Source organism: Portunus trituberculatus, chromosome 44, assembly GCF_017591435.1.
Source record: "Portunus trituberculatus isolate SZX2019 chromosome 44, ASM1759143v1, whole genome shotgun sequence".
In the NCBI taxonomy this organism is placed as follows: Eukaryota; Metazoa; Arthropoda; class Malacostraca; order Decapoda; family Portunidae; genus Portunus; species Portunus trituberculatus.
In genome coordinates, this window is record NC_059298.1 from 16,326,895 (window position 1) to 16,347,442 (window position 20,548).

At 36.7% G+C, this 20,548-nt stretch overlaps 1 protein-coding gene across 2 annotated transcripts in view; it reads left to right on the top strand.

Annotated features, from left to right (window-relative positions):
- Window positions 1–16,191, top strand: part of LOC123519081 (V-type proton ATPase 116 kDa subunit a1-like) — a 62,466-nt gene extending 46,275 nt beyond the window's left edge. For both annotated transcript variants that reach the window (XM_045280269.1, XM_045280270.1), the window contains exons 14-17: window positions 5,684–5,857; window positions 6,391–6,595; window positions 7,587–7,761; window positions 11,121–16,191. In XM_045280269.1, coding sequence (XP_045136204.1) covers window positions 5,684–5,857; window positions 6,391–6,595; window positions 7,587–7,761; window positions 11,121–11,226 — 660 coding nt within the window. In that variant the 3' untranslated portion in view covers window positions 11,227–16,191. The remainder of the gene's footprint in view (window positions 1–5,683; window positions 5,858–6,390; window positions 6,596–7,586; window positions 7,762–11,120) is intronic.
- Window positions 16,192–20,548: the final 4,357 nt, after the last annotated feature.

The window sequence follows — 20,548 nt, forward strand, 5'->3', positions numbered from 1 at the left end:
TCACCTTCCTGTGAGAAGGTTGAAGGATGCTTGGATGCCATAGTATAGGATACTAGGTGAAAATGCAGAGAAACGATCCACTCACATAGCAGGTTAGCTCCAGACTGAGGAGTGAGGACTCTGAAAAGGAACAGAGCATCTCTGAACTATCACTCAGTGCCATGGATGGAATCAAGGTGATTCTCATGGCATGATCATTTATGAATACAAAGATATGATATCCATTATAACAGGCAATGGAGGGGTAGAAACGCAAATATTGTGGTGAAAGCAACGCTCAAGTTAAAGGGCGTCACAAGAAGAAGAAGCGGTCGCTAATTGTCAGCCGGCAAAATAGTGTCTCCTCATCTCCTACTTTGTTTTTGATGTTCCATGCAAGATTTCATTTTGTGCCTCACAAAACAATTCTTTCTTGGCTGTAAAAAAAAACTAATAGAAATATTGTTTTGTAAACTTAAATGTATATATGAGATAGTAACACCTCAGGAGGTGGTTTTACCAGCAACCTGCTAGTAACCTCATAACCATGGCAACAATGTCTCCCTGTGTTCGTGGATACCATTTCACTGCAGGAGGTTGCCCCACTTGTGTTAAATCCCTTGTGTCCCAGCCCAGTGTAGTTCCCATCAGAAGTAAAGTGGGTGCGCATGACATCATCAAGTCAAGTTAACCCGTGTTAAAATGAATAAATTGTGATATTTGATTGTATCTCCTTGAATATCAAGTTGTGTCAAATCAAAATTGTGTTAATCGAGAGTTGACTGTACTTGAGAATCAGAAATGCAAGATGAGTAAAAGGGATTGATGATGTGGTAATAAATGAAAGACAAAAGGCAGATTTGTTGCAAATATTAGTTAGCAATATTAGATTAATTTGTAATTGAACTACAATTCAGTTAACCCTTAACGTACGATGATCTTTTCGGGACGATTGTAGCTTCGCATACGGAGAGGCAGGGATCGTTCCGGGAATCATGATTTTTCTGCGCTAAATATTTGAATCTCTCCCCCTCACTATTGGTCTTGGGGCAAGTGTAGATATCTGGCAACTTTTCTCGCTCACTTCCTCAAACCTTGAGGCATATGTTCCCACACAGTGGGTCATCTTTTTCCATTTCGAGGCGACATCTGGCAACCCCGTGATCCGGAGGGAGGAAACAGTACTCTGAGTGATGTTATGTCAATGCTACTCAGTAGTAACAGTGACAGTGATGAAAATGAAGACAGTGATTTTTTTTTATTGAGACAGAACAAAGTGAAGACTCCAGTAGTGATTCTGATAGTGATCTGGGAGACAGAATCCAACCCTCACAGCGACATTCATAAACCTCCTCATGTACTCCCCTCGAGCAATGCACTGGTGTGTGTCACCCATGGTTGTCTCTACAGGACTGTGCTTGTCGGCCAAGTCACATGAATCCCATTGTTAATAAGAGTTGCTAGACTACAATTATTATAGAAATCCACAATACTTGTAATATGTGGTTTCTTTTTCTTTTCCTGTCTTGCACATTATTTCATATATCTGAGTTCGCATTTTCATGACATGAAAATGCAAAAGTTTCTACTTTTATATACATCAGATTCAAATGCCCGAAAGGAGAGAGAGAGAGAGAGATGGAGAGCACGCGCGCTTAGGGGGTATTTCTTATTGGCGGGTTCTGCCAGGGGTTCAGGGAGAACTTTTTGATATGCAATAACTTTGCTCTCAGAGGTCATAACATCTTGAAAACTACATCGTTATACTCAGAATAACACAAATATGCTTTTATAAGGAAAAAAATCTTCTAGCATCTTTGACAGGTGTGATTTTTTCCCCGCTGTAACAGATGGAAAATAAATCAGTTCCCCATACTTTAAGGGTTAAATCTGTCAAAATGAATCTGTCATTAAGCTAGAAATTAATTATGTCATGTATAAGTGGAAGACAAGATTCTGAAACATGAAATTACAGTAGGACCACGTAGCATTGTCCATGCCTCCAGTCAGTGAGCAGATTGCAACCTCTGGCAGTGTAATGAGACAACAAGCAGTAGACATTACATGAATTGTCTAGTGAAGTTGGTTCCCCAACATGTGTTAATTGTTTTAATCACCTGATCATTTAAGGAAATCACTGCTTTATGTAGATTATTTATAGTATTGCTATCCATATCATATCTGAAAAGAACTTACAACAAAATCATATATGCAGATATGTGCTAATTCTGGGGAAAAAAAAAAAAAAAAGTTATTGGGATCTTTTATTACATTGCAAAAAAAGGCATGTGACCACAGATACATGTTTACTTTTTACAAGAGAACATGATTGCTTGCAAGAGTGAAATGCCTAATAGTTCACTAGAACAACCTTGGATAATTTAACATAAAATACAGTAAGTCCTCGTTATATGGTACTTCTTTATCCTGTAAATTCACAGTTATGGTATTTGGAAATTACGACTCGATTCAATATATGGTAAGAAAATTTCACAGATTCGGTATCCGCTCATGTCATCCATGAGGGCCCAGCGCAGGGGAGCAGGGGTGATGACGTCATCCACGCCACACCTCCCTGCCACTCACAGTACAGTAATACTCCGCTTAATGAATGTTCGTTTAACGAATTTCCGGTTTGACGTACTATATAAAGTTAAGACTAAAAAGTCCTCATAACGTACAACCACATTCATTTTAGCAAATTTACTGGGTTTGAATTTGTCGGGTGAGGGACCAAATGCGTTAGTTTCGCTGTGATTGGCTGGCTCCCCGCCTCTGTCTCTAGCGCTCCTGGAGCTGGATCCAAGATTCTTTAACAACGTCAGAGCAACTTTCTGCCGCGAAATGGCTTCCATGAACGCTTGGAGGGACGGTGACAAGGTTGCTATCAGGTTGCTCTGAGGTTGCTGGGAACACCACCTCTGGAGGTGGTGTTACTGTCTTATAGATGCATTTATGTTCACAAAACGAACATTTCTATTAGCTTTTTACAAACCTTGCCCCCAAGAAAGGATTGTTTTGTAATGCATGAAGTGAAATCTTACATGGAATACCAAAAAATAAAGCAGAGATGAGATCGGCCACAGACGAAGCGGAGACTCGCGGCCACTCAGCCGCTTCTTCTTCTTGTGACCCCTTTGCTTGCGTGTTACTTTCATCATGATGTTTATGTTTCCACTCCTCTATTGCCTGCTATAATGGATATCATATCTTGATATTCATATACGCTCATGCCACAAGGATAACCTTGACTCCGTGGCACTGAGTGATGGTGAATTACTAATGAAATACCGCAGTATTTCATTAATAATTCACTATCACTCAGTGCCACGAGTCAAGGTTATCCTCATGGCATGAGCATATATGAATACTAAGATATGATATCCATTATAGCAGGCAATAGAGGAGTGAAAACAAATATCATGGGGAAAGACAACACGCAGGCTAAAAGGGTCACAAGAAGAAGAAGCCGAGTCACGAGTCTCCCACTGCCTGTGGCTCATCTCATCTCTGCTTTATTTTTTGGTATTCCATGTAAGATTTCACTTTATGCATTACAAAACAATCCTTTCTTGGGGCAAGGTTTGTAAAAAGCTAATAGAAATGTTGTTTTGTGAACATAAATGCGAGAATGTGATAGAATTTGTGCGTAGCTCCTCTAACTTCCAATGACTCATATGACATCATAAAAGTAGTGGTACACCGTTGGCCCAATATGCTGCCAAACGTATATATATATATATATATATATATATATATATATATATATATATATATATATATATATATATATATATATATATATATATATTTTTTTTTTTTTTTTTTTTTTTTCCCATGTGGTATGTTGGGGATCAGCCCAGAACGCATCACCCCCTATTTCCATTATTTCCTATGGGAAAATTACATCCGTTTAATGAATTTTCGCTCACGAACAGCTTTGACATTCCCTATCCAGTTCGATAAGCGGAGTATTACTGTACTGACTTTGACTTGACTACCCTTGGAGCCTGTTATCTCTTCCCCTTCCCCGCTTTTTTTTTAACTGCATTATATATTACTTACATGCATTACTAATTAGAGGAATAAATAGAATATTAAAAGGTCTATTGTAAGCACAAATATATTCATAATAATTATGGCAAACAGTAGTTATGATACAAAGAAAAATTAAGTTCACACCATTCATAATGTTAGCATAAATATTCAATATTTGTTGTTGAATATAATCCACTTAATCATAACATAAACAACAAAGGAAAACAGGTAATGTAGTCCTAGTGAAAAAGATAAACTACATATCATTCATGTGGTCAGTTTCATTAGCTTTCTGTTTTGACCTTTGCATGACTTATGTTTTTTCTTATTTGTCTTAATGTTATTACGTATTTAGATTTCTAATTCTAAAGTACACAGATATTTTAGCAAAAAATTATATAACATGATCAGTGAAAACAAGTTGGGGCTGAAACTGAAGTAGGCTTATACCTAAATAACACTGGTAATGCTTTCGCTTCACAGGTAGGCTATATAGCACTATAAGCAGTACAGAGGCATACAATAACCATTTAGAAAATTGATTAATTTAACCTACCTTGAGATAAATTAAGGGATGGAACTGCAGTATCTGTCAGTGGCCTGTAACTCTTGGGTGTCTCAGTGCCTAAGAGACGATGCTTTAAATCATCCTTGTAGTCAGAACTTGTAAAATGCATGGAACATATCACTGCATTGTCTACATTGAACACATCACTCGGGAACCAGCTTGAATCCACTGCTGTGTGCGATATTTTTCCTTGGGAAACTTGAAATACTTATTGCATCCAAACCCTGAGCAATTGTTTGGCATGTTTAGTTGTTTACAGCACTGTGGAGAGTTTGATGAACACTCCAGCTAGCCCAGTGTCCACAAGCAATATGTAAACAACAGGAAACCTCAGGCGTCAGGCCAAAGTGTCCGAACGTCCCGCCAAAAGTCAGCTGTCAGTGAGCACTGAGCTGGGGTGGCACGGGAAGTGTGACGTGACAACAGCAATCAGTCTCTTCCCGCGTTTCCCATCGAACACAAGTGAAATCCTTATGTGTGTTTTTTTGTGGATATTATCACGACGCACAGTGACGCACCCATAATGGTCCCAAAACTTTAGATTTTTTTTTATATGACTATTTTCATGTATTTTAATTTCTGTAGGGGTGACTTTTGACATGCTGGAATGCATTCCCTATTATTACATGTTATAATGGGTTCGGTATACGGTAATTTTGATTTTCCGTAAGACTTTCAGGAATGCATATGTACCGTATAACGAGGACTTACTGTACCTATGAGTCCAATAACCTTGGATTATTTAGCATAATATACCTTTGAGTCCTAAAAAGTTCAAATTACATCACTCCTTGCTGAATGGTCATTTGAAGACAAACTAAACTTGCACCAAACTATTTTCTTAAGCTTGAGTAACCTTGTCATACAAATACAGGATTCATTACTAAGGCCCATGAAAATGGATTCAACGAGAGGACAGAATAACTTGACTCGTGCTTCACATCACTCCTATAATAATTACACCTTCAATTCCTAAGCAGTTGTTAGATGGGATATTTATTATATGAATTTCATTATTGTAAATTCAGATTTCAAATAAATTTGGTTAAGCTAAGGAAAACTTTATTTGTGACTACATATCCTTATATTTCCTACCAGGTACTAGTGAAAGCCTATGAAGAGCCAGAAGCAGAATCACCGTGTTCCCCTTATATGTATAGTGGTCAGTTTGGGATACAGCGGTTCCTCTTGATTGTGGCCCTGATTTGTGTGCCCTGGATGCTGTGTGCTAAGCCATTCCTCCTGCATCGTGCAAACAAACAAAAGCAGCTGGTGAGTACAATCAAGTTATTACCATTATGTATTTTAAATTCTCTATGAGCTCTTGAAAAAATGTATTGGAAACTCTATTTTTAACTGAAAGAAAAAAGAATGACTGTTAAAGACATATGAGTATTGAGAGTGAGTGTTTTAGGTGTAAGTGAGATCCATCTGAATGGTTGGTAGTTATGTAGCATAGCTTTAAGAAAAGTGGCACTGCTGATCACATCCTGGCTGCCATTTTTATATTTGTTTGCCTACAAGTCAGTCTCTTGCATTGTATATAAGAGAAATGCCTCCAGTGAAATGCCAAAGTACACAAGAGGAAAGGGAGAAAGGAAAATGAAAGAGCATGACCATGCTAAGAATGTAAGGTTAGAAATATATAGACACTTCTTTTTTTTATCATTCAGAAAGAAGAGGAATTATTAGAAAGAGGAATAAAATCATAGACAAGTTTTGAAATAAGACAACTCTGCATCTCCTTGTATGTTATACTGTTTTCTCTTATTGTATTGTGTATTAAGCAGTTATTTATTTCACAGGTTATGCAAGCCAATGGAGGAGAGGGAGTAGTGGAGGAAGGCAATGCTGGTGCTGGTGGAACCAGTGGAGAGGTGGTGGAGGAGCACACAGATATGGGAGAAGTGATGATACATCAAGGAATACACACCATTGAGTATGTTTTGGGTAGTGTCTCCCACACAGCCTCCTACCTGCGGCTGTGGGCACTGTCCCTTGCCCATGCCCGTAAGTATATTAAATTCCATATAGATAACTTAAAAAAATCTCTGAAGGAAATGAGCTGGACTGTGACTGTTCAATTCAACTGTCAGGTGTGTTTTATCTTCATTGAATAGCATTTACTGCAAATCTTAGAATTTCATGTCATTTCATTGGATGTGAGGATGGCTGTATGGTGGTTTGCAGTAGGGCAATACTCTATAACAAGACTGCATAAAGGGCGGGCCCGTGAAGTACAACACTTGCTAGTGTAGCACTTCCCTGTTAAAATGCTATGTTTAGGATAGGGTGAACATTCTCCTATAGAGAATACACCATAATTTTTACCTCAACAGCAATGGGGAACAAAAATTAGAAGGATTTCAAAAGTAATTTCAGAAACACCAATTTACGTAGAAAACAGTGGAAGAGGGAGAAACAAAGAAAGAGGGTAAGGAGATGAAGCGGTGTCAGAGAAAGGAGACAAGCCCATGATATATGGGGTGGTGGTAATAGCATGGAAGTAGTTTACTGTAACTTTGATGATCCCTTGTTTTTCTCCCCTCCTTTGTCACATCAGCAATGTCTTTCAGGCAGTCATTAAATGCTTGTTAAAGATGCCACTAGACCACATGGGAATCAACCATTACACCAAACAGAAGCTATATTCTTAATTCATCTATTCTTGTAAGACAAATTTTTATTACTGTACACTTCTTAAATGATAATGAACTCTTTCATTTCAACATTCAGTGTAGAATAAGACAGATTAGATTATGAAAATATGTTTTTGCATTATTTAAAGAGAATAAACTACTGAAAAAAAAAGAAAAGGGGATGTTTAAGGGTCTCACAGATAAACTGCTGTCAGTAATGGACAATTCACAGTAATGGACAACACCTCACTCCCAAAGTATCCATTATCACAAGGCACCACTGTATTTCTGAATTAATTGTAATCTTCATCAAGTACTTTTATGATTAGATTCTTCAGTAATTTGTCTCCACATGTTTCTAGAGCTCAGTGAGGTCCTTTGGGGAATGGTGCTTCGGATTGGCCTCACATTTGGAGAGGGTGGTGCTGGAGGCATCTGCATGTACGTTATGTTCGCCTTCTGGGCGACACTGACTGTGGCTATCTTGGTGTTGATGGAAGGCCTTTCTGCCTTCCTTCATACTCTTCGGCTGCATTGGTAAGTTCATATATATATATATATATATATATATATATATATATATATATATATATATATATATATATATATATATATATATATACAGGCAACCCCCGTTTAACGAAGGGGTTACGTTCCTAAAAAAAATACTTCGTTAAGCGAAACTTCATTATGCGAACCAATTATAACAAGTATAACCCCTGATTTGAACTTCCATTGAGAGTAAGCAAAGTGAGAGTGCATCATAGTACAGTAAAAGGTTTAATGAAAGTAAAAATTATGAAGTTAAACATTTAGGTAGTTTAATTTAAGTCATTATAATGTACACTAATGTATGTATGTACGTAACTTTATAATGTTGATGATCTTAACTTTATGAAGGGAGGGAGAGTGAAACGGGAAATACACTAACCGGCAACCTGTGGAATGTAAACAAAGTGCGCATCATGGTACTGCATACAAAACTTATGTACCACATTTCCACAAGGCTTTCCATTTTATCCATTGTAGAGTCACAAGTTCTGGTGGTTCTTTTAGCTTGCAAGGAAGATGAGGTCTCACTAGCCTTCTTAATAGAGTATCTTGACTTGAAAATAGTAGACAGTAGATGGAGTCAAGCCATGGTGGAAGCAATGTTATTAGTTTTCTGGCCTCTCTTGTCTGTGAATAATACCCAGCTTCACTTCGAGAGTAAGACACTTCCTGGTCTTCTTAGGAACGTTAGGCCACATTGCAGGGTGTTTTGGTGGTAAGTTGAACTAAGGAAGATGAGCTGCTGGTGACGCTGTTATGTTTTGACTGGGCAGTGAGTGGTGCGTGTGATCTTGATCTTGATCTTGATGCTACAGGTGACACAGAATTTCTTCTGAGTCAGGCCTTTGTATCGGCAGAGCCTGTGTTGTCCACGAGAGGCTTGATCTTGATCTTTATTCTATAGGTGTCTCAGGATTTCTCCTGAGGCAGGCCTTAGTACCAGCAGCTCCTGATGTATTCAAAAGCCTGTCAGCTTGCATGATACAGTGGGGCTTTCAAATTTGGAAAAAATTACCTGGATAAAACTTCGTTAAAGCGAGTTTGGTGTTCGTTAAACGAGCAGATGGTATTAAATGAAACCTTCGTTATAGCGAAATTTCGTTGTGTGAACCTTCGTTAAACGAGGGTTGCCTGTATATATATATATATATATATATATATATATATATATATATATATATATATATATATATATATATATATATATAATATTTAGTTAAAACGTTTCTTTTCAGACTAATTTTTTTATTTTGGTTCTATATAGTATTTTTCATGCTGATTATGAAAACAGCTTGTAATTACTGTTTTCCCCCATTTTTGTGGTTAACTTTTTTATTTTGAAGATACTTTTGTAGACATATACGAGTTAACTCGTCTTCCTATAAACTCCAAGCTCTCCTCTCACCTCCCTCCTCCTCCTCCTCCTCACTTGTCGAGAAATATTCATTGTCTGATGAACTGGCAGTGTCATCAGAAGTATTCAAGCTTCTGAGGGAAGGTTCATTTTTGCTATCTTCCTCAGAACTAGACATTTGGGGTGTAAATTATTTGAAAATACAAAAAATAAATGGTAATGTTGCCGGAGCAAGTCTAGTAAGAGCGTCCTTGAAATCCCACCACTCCTCCCTGTTGCCTCTGCTAGGCGTACAATTTGACGAGAATACTCGTTTCACACGTAGAATGGCTTAGAAAGGCTCAGAATCGACAAGTATAAACGTCTGTGGCTGGTTTTTGAAGGTGAAGTTTTATACGAGTATACTCGTCGACGACTGAAAACCGAACATTTAGTGAAAATGAATATATGCGTCTGTAGCTTGTTTTTTAAGGTAAAATTTTAGACAAGTATACTTGTCGACGACTGAAAACGAAACATTTAGTGAAAACGAGTATACTCGTTTCTGCCGAGGAAGGGGTTAAGATATGATATCCATTATAGCAGGCAATAGAAGAGTGGAAACCTAAATTTAATATCATGGTGAAAGACAACACGCAGGCTAAAAGGGTCACAAGAAAAAGAGGAAGCGGGCGAGTCGCCGTGAGTCTCCGCCTCCTCTGCTGTGGCCGATCTCATCTCTGCTTTATTTTTTGGTATTCCATGTAAGATTTCACTTTATGCATTACAAAACAATCCTTTCTTGGGGGCAAGGTTTGTAAAAAGCTAATAGAAATGTTGTTTTGTGAACATAAATGCATATGTAAGACAGTAACACCACCTCCAGAGGTGGTGTTCCCAGCAACCTCAGAGCAACCGGATAGCAACCTTGTCACCGTCCCTCCAAGCCATTTCGTGGCAGGAGGTTGCTCTGACATTGTCAAAAAATCTTGGATCCAGCCCCAGGAGCGCTAGAGACAGAGGCGGAGAGCCAGCCAATCACAGCAAAGCTGCTGCGTTTGGTCCCTCAATTGGCAAATTCAAACCCAGAAAATTCGCTAAAATGGATGTGGTTGTACGTTATGCGAACTTTTTGGTCTAACTACAGTAAAAGGTTTAATGAAAGTAAAAATTATGAAGTTAAACATTTAAGCAGTTTAATTCAAGACTAAGTCATTATTTTGTACACTAATGTATGTATGTAAGTAACTTTATAATGTTGATGATCTTAAATTCATGAAGGGAGGGAAAGTGGAGCGGGAAAGACCCTAGCTGGCAACCTGTGGAATGTAAACAAAGGACATATCATTGTACCGCATACAAAACTTATGTACCACATTTACACAAGGCTTTCCATTTTATCCATGGCAGAGTCATGAGTTCAGATGGTTCTTTTAGCTTGCAAGGAAGATATGGTCTCACCAGCCTTCTTAATAGAGTCTGCTGACTTGAAAATAGTAGAGACAGTAGATGGAGTCAAGCCATGGTGGCGAGCAAAGCTATTAGTTTTCTCGCCTCGTGTCTGTGAATAATATCAAGCTTCACTTCGAGAGTAAGAGACTTCCTGGTCTTCTTAGCAACGCTAAGCAACATTGCAGGGCGTTTTGGTGGCATGTTGAGCAAGGGAAGACTAGCTGCTGCTGTCACTGATATTGTTTTGAACTAGGGGGAGTGAGTGGTGCGTGTTTTGTCCACGAGAGACACTGGTGTGTTCAAAAGCCTGTCGGCTTGCATGATATGGCAGGGCTTTCAAACTTGGAAAAAATTACCTTGATAAAATTTTGTTAAAGAGAGTTTGGTGTTCGTTAAACGAGCAGATGGTAGTAAAAGGAAACGTTCATTGTAGCGAAATTTCATTGTGTGAACCTTCGTTAAGTGGGGGTTGCCTGTATATATATATGTTTATATATACAGTATCCTCTCTGAATTGCTCAATTTTACAAAATTAACATCTTTCTTCTCTTTTTTTCAGGGTTGAATTTCAAAGCAAATTCTATGGTGGCACAGGCTATCCCTTTGTTCCATTTGCCTTTGAAACCATTCTGGATCAAGCTGAAAATACTGTTACTGAGCAGTAAAGATCATCAACTAGTCATTTAGTGTGTTAGCTTTATGGTTCTCAGTATTTAAATGCCCATAGAAGTCTAACAGTTAAAATGTTATGGAATTAATTACTCTGATGATGAGTGGTTCTTTCTTTAGATGACGTTAAGCGCATACATATAAATGTTATGAAGAGTACTTTAGAAATAAGCATGTTAATGTTATACCTGTAGTATATCCAGAGGATATTATTCATTGTGATAACATGACCTGAAATTGCATGAAAATACTTCTTTAAGGGTTTTCTCAGCTACTGAGGACTGATCTTTTACTCTTATTGCTATCAATATCTGAAAGATTTATGTAACTTCATTCCACATATGGTTTTTACATTCTGTATTTCCAAGAATGTTTGTAGAAATCACACATTATCACAATGTTCATATTTATACTTGTGTTCATTCTAAGTTTTCCAGTTTACTTTTTTATCTCCCAACAGTTGATGATAATAGTAATGTCACTGAATCTTATTACGCATGATATACATTACGGATTAGTATTGGATTATATCTTGAAAACTGTTATTATTGTTATTTTATTATTATTATTATTATTATTTTATTATTTTATTATCATTGTTATTATTATTATTATTATTATTATTATTATTATTATTATTACTATTATTATTATTATTATTATTATTATTATTATTATTATTATTATTATTATTATTATGGAAAATGACAAATAAGTTATGTATATTAAGGAAAGCATATTTGAGTATTATCACCGCTTCTGGAAATCTAATATGATTATAGGGATTGGAGAATAAAGTCTAATTATTTATAACAGGTTTAAAAGCCAATACTTACACCATTCTACTGAATGAACTGCAGTAAGCATGATGACATCTTTGAGATGAAGTGAGTTTCCTCCTATTTAAAAACAAAAAAAATAAGGTGGACGTTTTCTGGCAACATAAATTTTCAAATAGCATTTGTTATCTATATTATTTGGCAGATTTATTTACTAGGAACAAGAACTTATGAGGCAGCGTGGTATCATAACATTTTGGGGGAAAGCTTTAAAGCATTATGGCAATTTCAACTAGGTCACCTTATCTTCATTGCACCTAAAGCTGTTGACTGTGTATTATTTTTTTCTCATTATAATGAAGTATTTAGGGATCTCATTTTATGAAATAAATGTATATGTTTACAATGTTTACTTCATGTGTTCAAACTTTTAAAAACTTACATGATTAGTTATCAGTGTATCATTATCTCCATTCAGGTTTTTGCTGATTCCAAAGAGTAATCATATTTTTAAGTTGATTAGGCTGCCTTAACTGAATGCTGATAGTGAAATTCATTAAATACAACAAACAACTGATTTCAGAATTCATTGCATCTTAGTGTATGCATTATCTCTTTCATAATCATTTAAATGTGGCAGTACAGTATAGTACACACACACACACACACACACACACACACACACACACACACACACACACACACACACACACACACACACAGTTCCTTGGACCTTCCATGATTCCGAATTCTCTATCTCTCTTGTCTCTGCCTCTCTTTTCCTCAATCAATCTACCCATATTAGCTGGAGCAGCTCTGAAGTAAAAGGGCACATTTTCACTAACTTTGCTCAACTACTACTTAGTAAAAATTTTCTTAAAGCATACCATATCAAAGAGAATTTATCAAGATAATCATTACTTTTAATGGCAAATTACTCATCATAGTTACTAAATCCCAAAATCATTCCATTGCAACCTCACTAATTTTCAAACATGTTACTATTCATAGTGATTACTGTGTCTCATGATATTTTGATCACAGATTTTACTTGTTAGTTTGGGACATTGGAATTCAATGACAGATACCTAGCTATATATAAAATCCTATTTATAATTTTGACAGTTAAATCTAAAGATAATTACTAATAAGAGACCATGAGGATTTTTAGGCTCTTACAAACCTTGCTTTCTTTACTCAAAGTTTCTCCACCACTGAGATGCAAGAATTGATATTGGAAATTTTTTTTTGGTAAAGATGTTTCTGCAGACACACTTCAGAATCTCTTTCTTTGTTCCTATTAGAATATTGTGTAATATTTATGATTTACATGACTACATTGACAATAGTTAGGAGGTAATTTTTGTAATTAAAAGCCTTGCAACTATTGTTGAAAATCGTACATACACACTTTGGACTGCCTGGCTATTTGAAAGTGGTTATCAATATTATTTCCTTATTTATTCATTTATTTATGTATTTTCACCACTAATTAACAATTACATATACTGTATGTGCAAAGCAAAACTATGAATACTTTGTTATTTTATATAAATCTGCATTGGACATGTGTATAACCGTGTTCTATCCAAAATCAAATTAAATCATCGACTATATACCCACTGTATTCTAAGATGATTGTAATGTATGGATTCTCATTGTACAAACAACAATGATGAGAGTGATGATTATGATGACAACAAGGAAGACAAGAGGGGAGTAGCAGTGGGAATATCTACCTTAGTAATGATATAATTTTAAAATAGTATATTGCAAGTATGATATTTTGTAAGAGAATATGATTGATTTTGCAAGAGAATATGATTTTCATATCTTCGTGGCACACCAAGAATAGCTCGGATTACCTTGAGACAGTCATTGATTAAACTTATCAGGGAAAGTGTCTACAACCTGGAATGGTTGTAGAGAGGAAAAAAATCAATTTTACATCTAATAGCTAATTGTGTTCAGTGTTTCTTTTTTTTAATAGATTTTATGTTACTGGGAATCTACAGTCTTTGCTGTCCTGTTTAATGATGAGGTCCCCTGGCAGAGTAAGACACTTTTTATTTGCTTGATCATCCATTGTTATAATTTGCAAAGGGGGACATTAAATGTGTGTTTATGTGTGTGTGTGTGTGTGTACATGTGCATGTGTGCATGAGTGTGTTTAAGAACATAAGCAATGTTCAAAGAATCCTGCAGGCTTACATGTGACAGTCCTTATATGTAGCATAACTATTTATATCCACTAATCATCCTTGTCCATAAATCTATCTAGTCTTCTAAAGTTCCCTTTTAACATGCCACTAACAATTTCATCACTAGTTATTCCAATCATACACCACTGCTTGAGAATTTCTTTTGTACTTTTTTTAATAGTAATTTTATCAAGCTTAAATCCTTTGCTTTGTTTTCTCCTGATTATTAATCCCAAGATTTTGCTGTTATCCCATTAAATATATCCCTTATGCCACTAAATTTATTTCCATCAGATTCCCTTAATTTATATTTCTATTGAAGTGCAAATTTAAAAGCTTTAATCTTCTCATAAGGAATATTTTGCATTTATATATTTTTGCCATTCTTCTTTTCTAACACCTACAGATTTATATGTAGTCTAGATGAGTGGTCAATTTTCTCTCTCTCTCTCTCTCTCTCTCTCTCTCTCTCTCTCTCTCTCTCTCTCTCTCTCTCTCTCTCTCTCTCTCTCTCTCTCTCTCTCTCTCTCTCTCTCTCTCTCTCTCTCTCTCTCTCTCTCTCTCTCTCTCTCTCTCTCTCTCTCTCTCTCTCTCTCTCTCTTCAATGGCCAGATCTCATCCAGATTATCGTCGTCATATTACAAAAGGTATTAGATCTGTTGTAGTTAAAATAATAGAATAGCAAAAATATATTGATGCAAAGTATTCCTTATGAGGAGACTGAAGCTTTTGAATTCTAAATTTGTCTTTAATATAATTTAAGGAGTATGGTTTTTAATGCTGTTAAGAACTTACCCTAATTCTGACCTTTAAACATTGTTTCTTTTGAGCTATCTGAGTCCTAGATATTTTTCAGATGCCTATCAATGCCTGACTCATTCTAAATTATGTAGCTATTATATGATACACACACACACACACACACACACACACACACACACACACACACACACACACACACACACACACACACACACACACACACACACACACTTTTAAAGTAAGATTGGATAAGTGTAGATATGGAGACGGGGCCACATGAGCATAAAGCCCAGGCCCTGTAAAACTACAACTAGGTAAATACAACTATGTAAATACACACATGTCACTCAAAGCCCCAGCAAGTGGCAATGTTCAGCTCCCACAGTGAACTTATACAAGATTTAAGTTGAATGATTTGCATTACTAAAGAAAAGTAGCTAAAAATGGACAGGAGGAAGTGTTACCAAATGCTAAAAATGAAAAATGTCTGGATAAACCATGTATTGTTAATCCACGAAAGCATCTATGAATACTACTATAAACAAAGCTAAAAGCATTATATCTGAACCATCTAAAGTCCAATTGACTTTATAAGCTGTAAATTGAATTCATATTAATTGGACCAAGAATATGTAGGGTTAAAGTGCATTATTAAATTTAGTGTTCAGTTATTTGATTGAGCACAAAATATAGAAGATGAAAAAAAAAATAGGGGGCATTAATGGACTTACGTTCAATGCAGATGTATGTATTCCTTATTTGACTTTACTTTATTATACTACTTCAAACGGACTGTAAAGCCATAACCATGGTATTCGTTTTGCTTTATCTATTTGCAAACCCCTATATCAACTGTATTTCAATTCAAACAATGGGTCAGCTGTAACCAATGTAAAAGCACAAACACCTCGAAGTGAGATGAGTAAGGGAGTTGATTTATATGTACTTTCTAGCAAAGATGAAGACTTGTCTCAAAATTAAGAAATCTCTTGTCTATATCCAAATCTCAAGGTGTATGATTCTTTTTATTCAGTGTAAGTAAAATGTTTTGGGTCTCATATATGTGACTTGTAAGATGATTGTAGCTTTGAGAAAATTAATCTGTATGCATGTAGAAAATATTTATTTTGAAATGGAATTAAAATTCTCAATATATGTAATTAAGTTACCTGCCTAGTCATTTGGTTCAACTTCAAAAAAATATATCCATTAGAAAATACATTTTTCTTTATATACCTCTTATGATTATAGAAAGTAGGGAAACCAGTATATCAATAAGATGTGAAAAAGCTGCAGGCATTGATGGAATAACAGCAAGTATGTTAAAGTATGCAGGAGTTTCAAGTTTGTTGGTGTTTTAGATTTCAATAAAACCTTTGACAAGGTACCTCACCAGAGGATCTTAAAAATGGTTAAAGCACATGGTATAGAAGATAGAATATTAGGCTGGATTAAAGTGTGGTTAGACGACAGGTGACAAAGGGTAGTAGTAATTAATGGATCTAATTCCGAGTGGGAAGTAGTAGTTAGTGGGGTGCCGCAGGGCTCAGTTTTAGGGCCATTGTTAATTCTAATATATATCAGCGACTTGGATAGTGGAATTAATAGTGATACCAGTAAATTTGCGGACGATACAAAAATAGGTAGATTAATTAGATCCAATTTGGATGCCAAGGCTTTGCAGGCAGACTTAGATACGATGAAATATGGACAGATAGATGGCAAATGCAGTTCAATATTAACAAGTACAGTGTACTGAGCGTAGGTAGAGATAATCCAAGCAATAGGTACACGATAGATGACGTGGCACAAGGAAGTTCCAAGTATGAGGAAGATTTAGGAGTCATACTTAACTCCGATCTCGGTACAAGGAAGCAATGTATTGAGGCCAGGAATAAGGTGAATAGAGTATTGAGATTCGTTTTTAGAAGTGTTAAAAGCAGAAGTCTCGAAGTAATACTAAAATTTTACTTGGCGCTGGTCAGGCCACATCTTGACTATGCGGTACAATTCTGGTCCCCACATTTCAGGAAGGACATATCTCTGTTGGAGTCACTGCAAAGGAGGATGACTAAAAAAATATAGGAAATAAGGGATATTACCTATGAAGAGAAACTGAAAAAAATTAATCTGCATTCCTTAGAGAGACATAGGTTAAGAGGAGACCTGATAGAAGTATTTAAGTAGTATAAGGGTTTTAACAAAGGGGACATTAACATAGTTCTTAGGATCAGTAGTGGGGACAGAACCAGAAATAAGGGGTTTAAACTTGAAAAGTTCAGGTTTAGGAAAGAAATGGGAAGAAACTGGTTTTCAAACAGAGTAGTTAATGAGTAGAACGGTCTCAGTGGTCATGTAGTTAGGGTTGAGTCAATAGGGAGCTTTAAAAGGTTAGATAAGTTCATAGATGGGGAAGATAGATGGAATTAGGTAGCTTAAACACACAGGGACTGCCTCGTATAGGCCTGGCGGCCTCTTGCTGCTTCCCTCTTTTCTTATGTTCTTAAGACATCCTGAACTCTGTATAACTCATATCACCTTTAAAGTAACTGGTAACCCAATGGGCCTATTTTTTTTTTTTTTTTTTTTTTTTTCCCATTTTGTTGCCCTTGGCCAGTTGCCCGTCCTGCATTCAAAAAATAAATAAATAAATGGTAGGGAAGGTGCTCTAAGGGAATGTTATTGCAAGAGCAGTGGGATGTCTGGAACATGAGGGAAGATGTGGGAAATAGAGATGAACATTGTAGGCTGGACATGATCCTTTCACACAAGGAAACAAATGTCACTGTCGGGCATCAGTGCCCAACAGTGTACTGGTTGCCTCTTGTGCAAATTCTCTTTTACTTGCTGAGACCGCTCTTTGCTCCCTAGGTAGTCCTACTCCTCGGTCGCTGACTCGCTGTTAACCAGATACGCTATACTAGCTTTTTTCTCATTTTATCATTATATATTTATAAAGGATGATACTGGTCCTAAGGAGGGGATAATAAAAACCGCTCTAGTTCTTGATAGACATTCCAGCCATGTTGCTTTCATGATTCAATGATAAAATAATAATCTCATTAAATATTTTTTACGGATATGTGGATGATTATCTCACGGATGAAATGACAACGGAAAATGTTACATATAAATTAATTTCCGGCCCTGGGGAAAGTACGTATCCTGATTGATTTATACAAGATGTACTAATACATCTTGAGTTCCATCTATGAAGTCCGTTCAGGGTAGGGCAGGTCACGTCATTTACCTGTAGCCATATGCCAAATCAATCTTCCCACATTTGTCTTCTCTCTTATTTCCCATCCATGTGCTATCTAAAAGTTATATATTATGTATGCTGTATATAGTACATGCAGTGAGTGTCGATGATTAAGATTATAACAACGATTTATTTAAATGATATGACATGTGGCAGGTTTTTTTCAAATGCTGCCACGTTGTGGTGGTGATGGTCAGCGTGTCCCTCTGGGGTCCCTCATCCGGTTGGAGTCAGGTCAAGTATCACGGCTGTGACGGCTCACGCCTCACTTCTCTCGACCTACCAAGCAAGATGGAAGCTACAACCCTGCCAAACTTTTTTTACCTTATATAGATGGTGTGGAAAAAGTCGAAAATAAATATTAAATAAATACTAAGTAAATGAAATATAAATTATATATAGTATAATTGAGAGAGAGAAAAAAAAAAAAAGCTTGCGGATAGGCAGGTAGGGAAACTATTCTAATCTGTTAAATAATTGGTGGTCGAATTGGCAGCGCCGCACTACTGGGAATTCCGGAATCTACCACACCTAGAACGGACTTCATAGATGGAACAGACTATAATAATGAAATACAACAAAGGAGGAAGATGGACCTTGCCACCCACCCCCTGGGGAAAGACTTCTAAGGGCAGAATATCAAAAATATATATAACAAGAATATAAGTAAATAATAAATACAGATATTGCCCACCTTATTGCATGAATATCCTACAGTCTTGGAGCAAACGCAGGGTATTCCTTGAGAGTGACTGAGTAAAGGCGTGTTCACACGTGTCAATATACGACTGAAATTGCAAGTCGCTAATAGTATCGGAACACGTTCACACATTAGCGACTAGGAAGTATCAGCTGGTTGGCTGGAAGTGAACGTAAACAACAGCTATCCAACAAGATGTCATCCTTCCTCTGGTGACGATGACGATTGCGATCAAATGAAATCATCACAAGTATTCAATCCTCACCTTCAACAATCCCCTGAAGATAAGGAAACAGGAGTGAGAACAATCCCATAGAAAGTCGATTTGCATAAGCTGTTTTTTTTTTTTTTTTTTTTTGCTGTCTAATTAATTTTCAGGGGTCCTTATGTATGCTCTTTTTCCCTCACCAACTCCAACATCTCTACACCACATTTTCAAACCTTTCTCCGTGACGTAACAACGTAAACAAAGTCGCAAATCGACTGAACAAGACCAACATGTCGGTCTTGTTTTACGACTAGTTTTCCGGTCGCTAAGCACCGATATTCAGTCGGAAATTCGACCAACTTGCAATTTCAGTCGCAAATTGACGCATGTGAATCCGCTTTAAATCAAGAAATGGTCAATTAGGGTATCTTTAAAAGCATTACTTGTTGTATACCCAGCGTTCTGAATACGAGAAAAGAAATAAGCAAACACAATTGGGCTCAGCAAGAGTAGAACTGTGCGGAAGACAAGTATATGCAACACACACTCTCACACACACACTCACACACACCCTGTAGCTCAGTGGTTAGAGCGCTGGCTTCACAAGCCAGATGACCGGGGTTCGATTCCCCGGCCGGGTGGAGATATTTGGGTGTGTCTCCTTTCACGTGTAGCCCCTGTTTACCTAGCAGTGAGTAGGTACGGGATGTAAATCGAGGAGTTGTGACCTTGTTGTCCCGGTGTTTGGTGTGTGCCTGGTCTCAGGCCTATCCGAAGATCGGAAACAATGAGCTCTGAGCTCGTTCCGTAGGGTAACGTCTGGCTGCCTCGTCAGAGACTACAGCAGATCAAACAGTGAATTACACACACACACACACACACACACTTGTGAAGTCCTGTATCAGATAATAACTTTTGATCTTTCCTTCATGCTGTTTGCGTCTACAAACTGTTTGCGTAACTACTTCGCAGTGAACTCGATCTTGAGATGCAACATTTTTAAGGAAGAAGTTAAGTTACATTTTCATCTATTTTGTTTTGTTTTAAAGAAATGCACAGTTCCACGTAAGAAACAACACTGAAACTTTATACAAAATTTTGTCCCTGTTAAAAAAAAAAAAAAAAAAAACGTCATTTGGAGTTTACATAACAGGAACCGGACATCCTTTGACGTATTTACCTTAAAACAATTCCAAATAATAATGAAAAAAATACGTATGCACATTTTTTTATCAGTTAATTAAAAATTGCAATCATTAATTTTATTTGCTTCATTATCAACGGGAAAGAACAATGAAAATTATCAGAAAGATCCAGGAAATCTTGTGTGTATATATATACACATATTAAGCACTGTTTGGTGTTAGTGTGAGGATAATAGCAACAAGAGAAACAAGCTTTCTGAA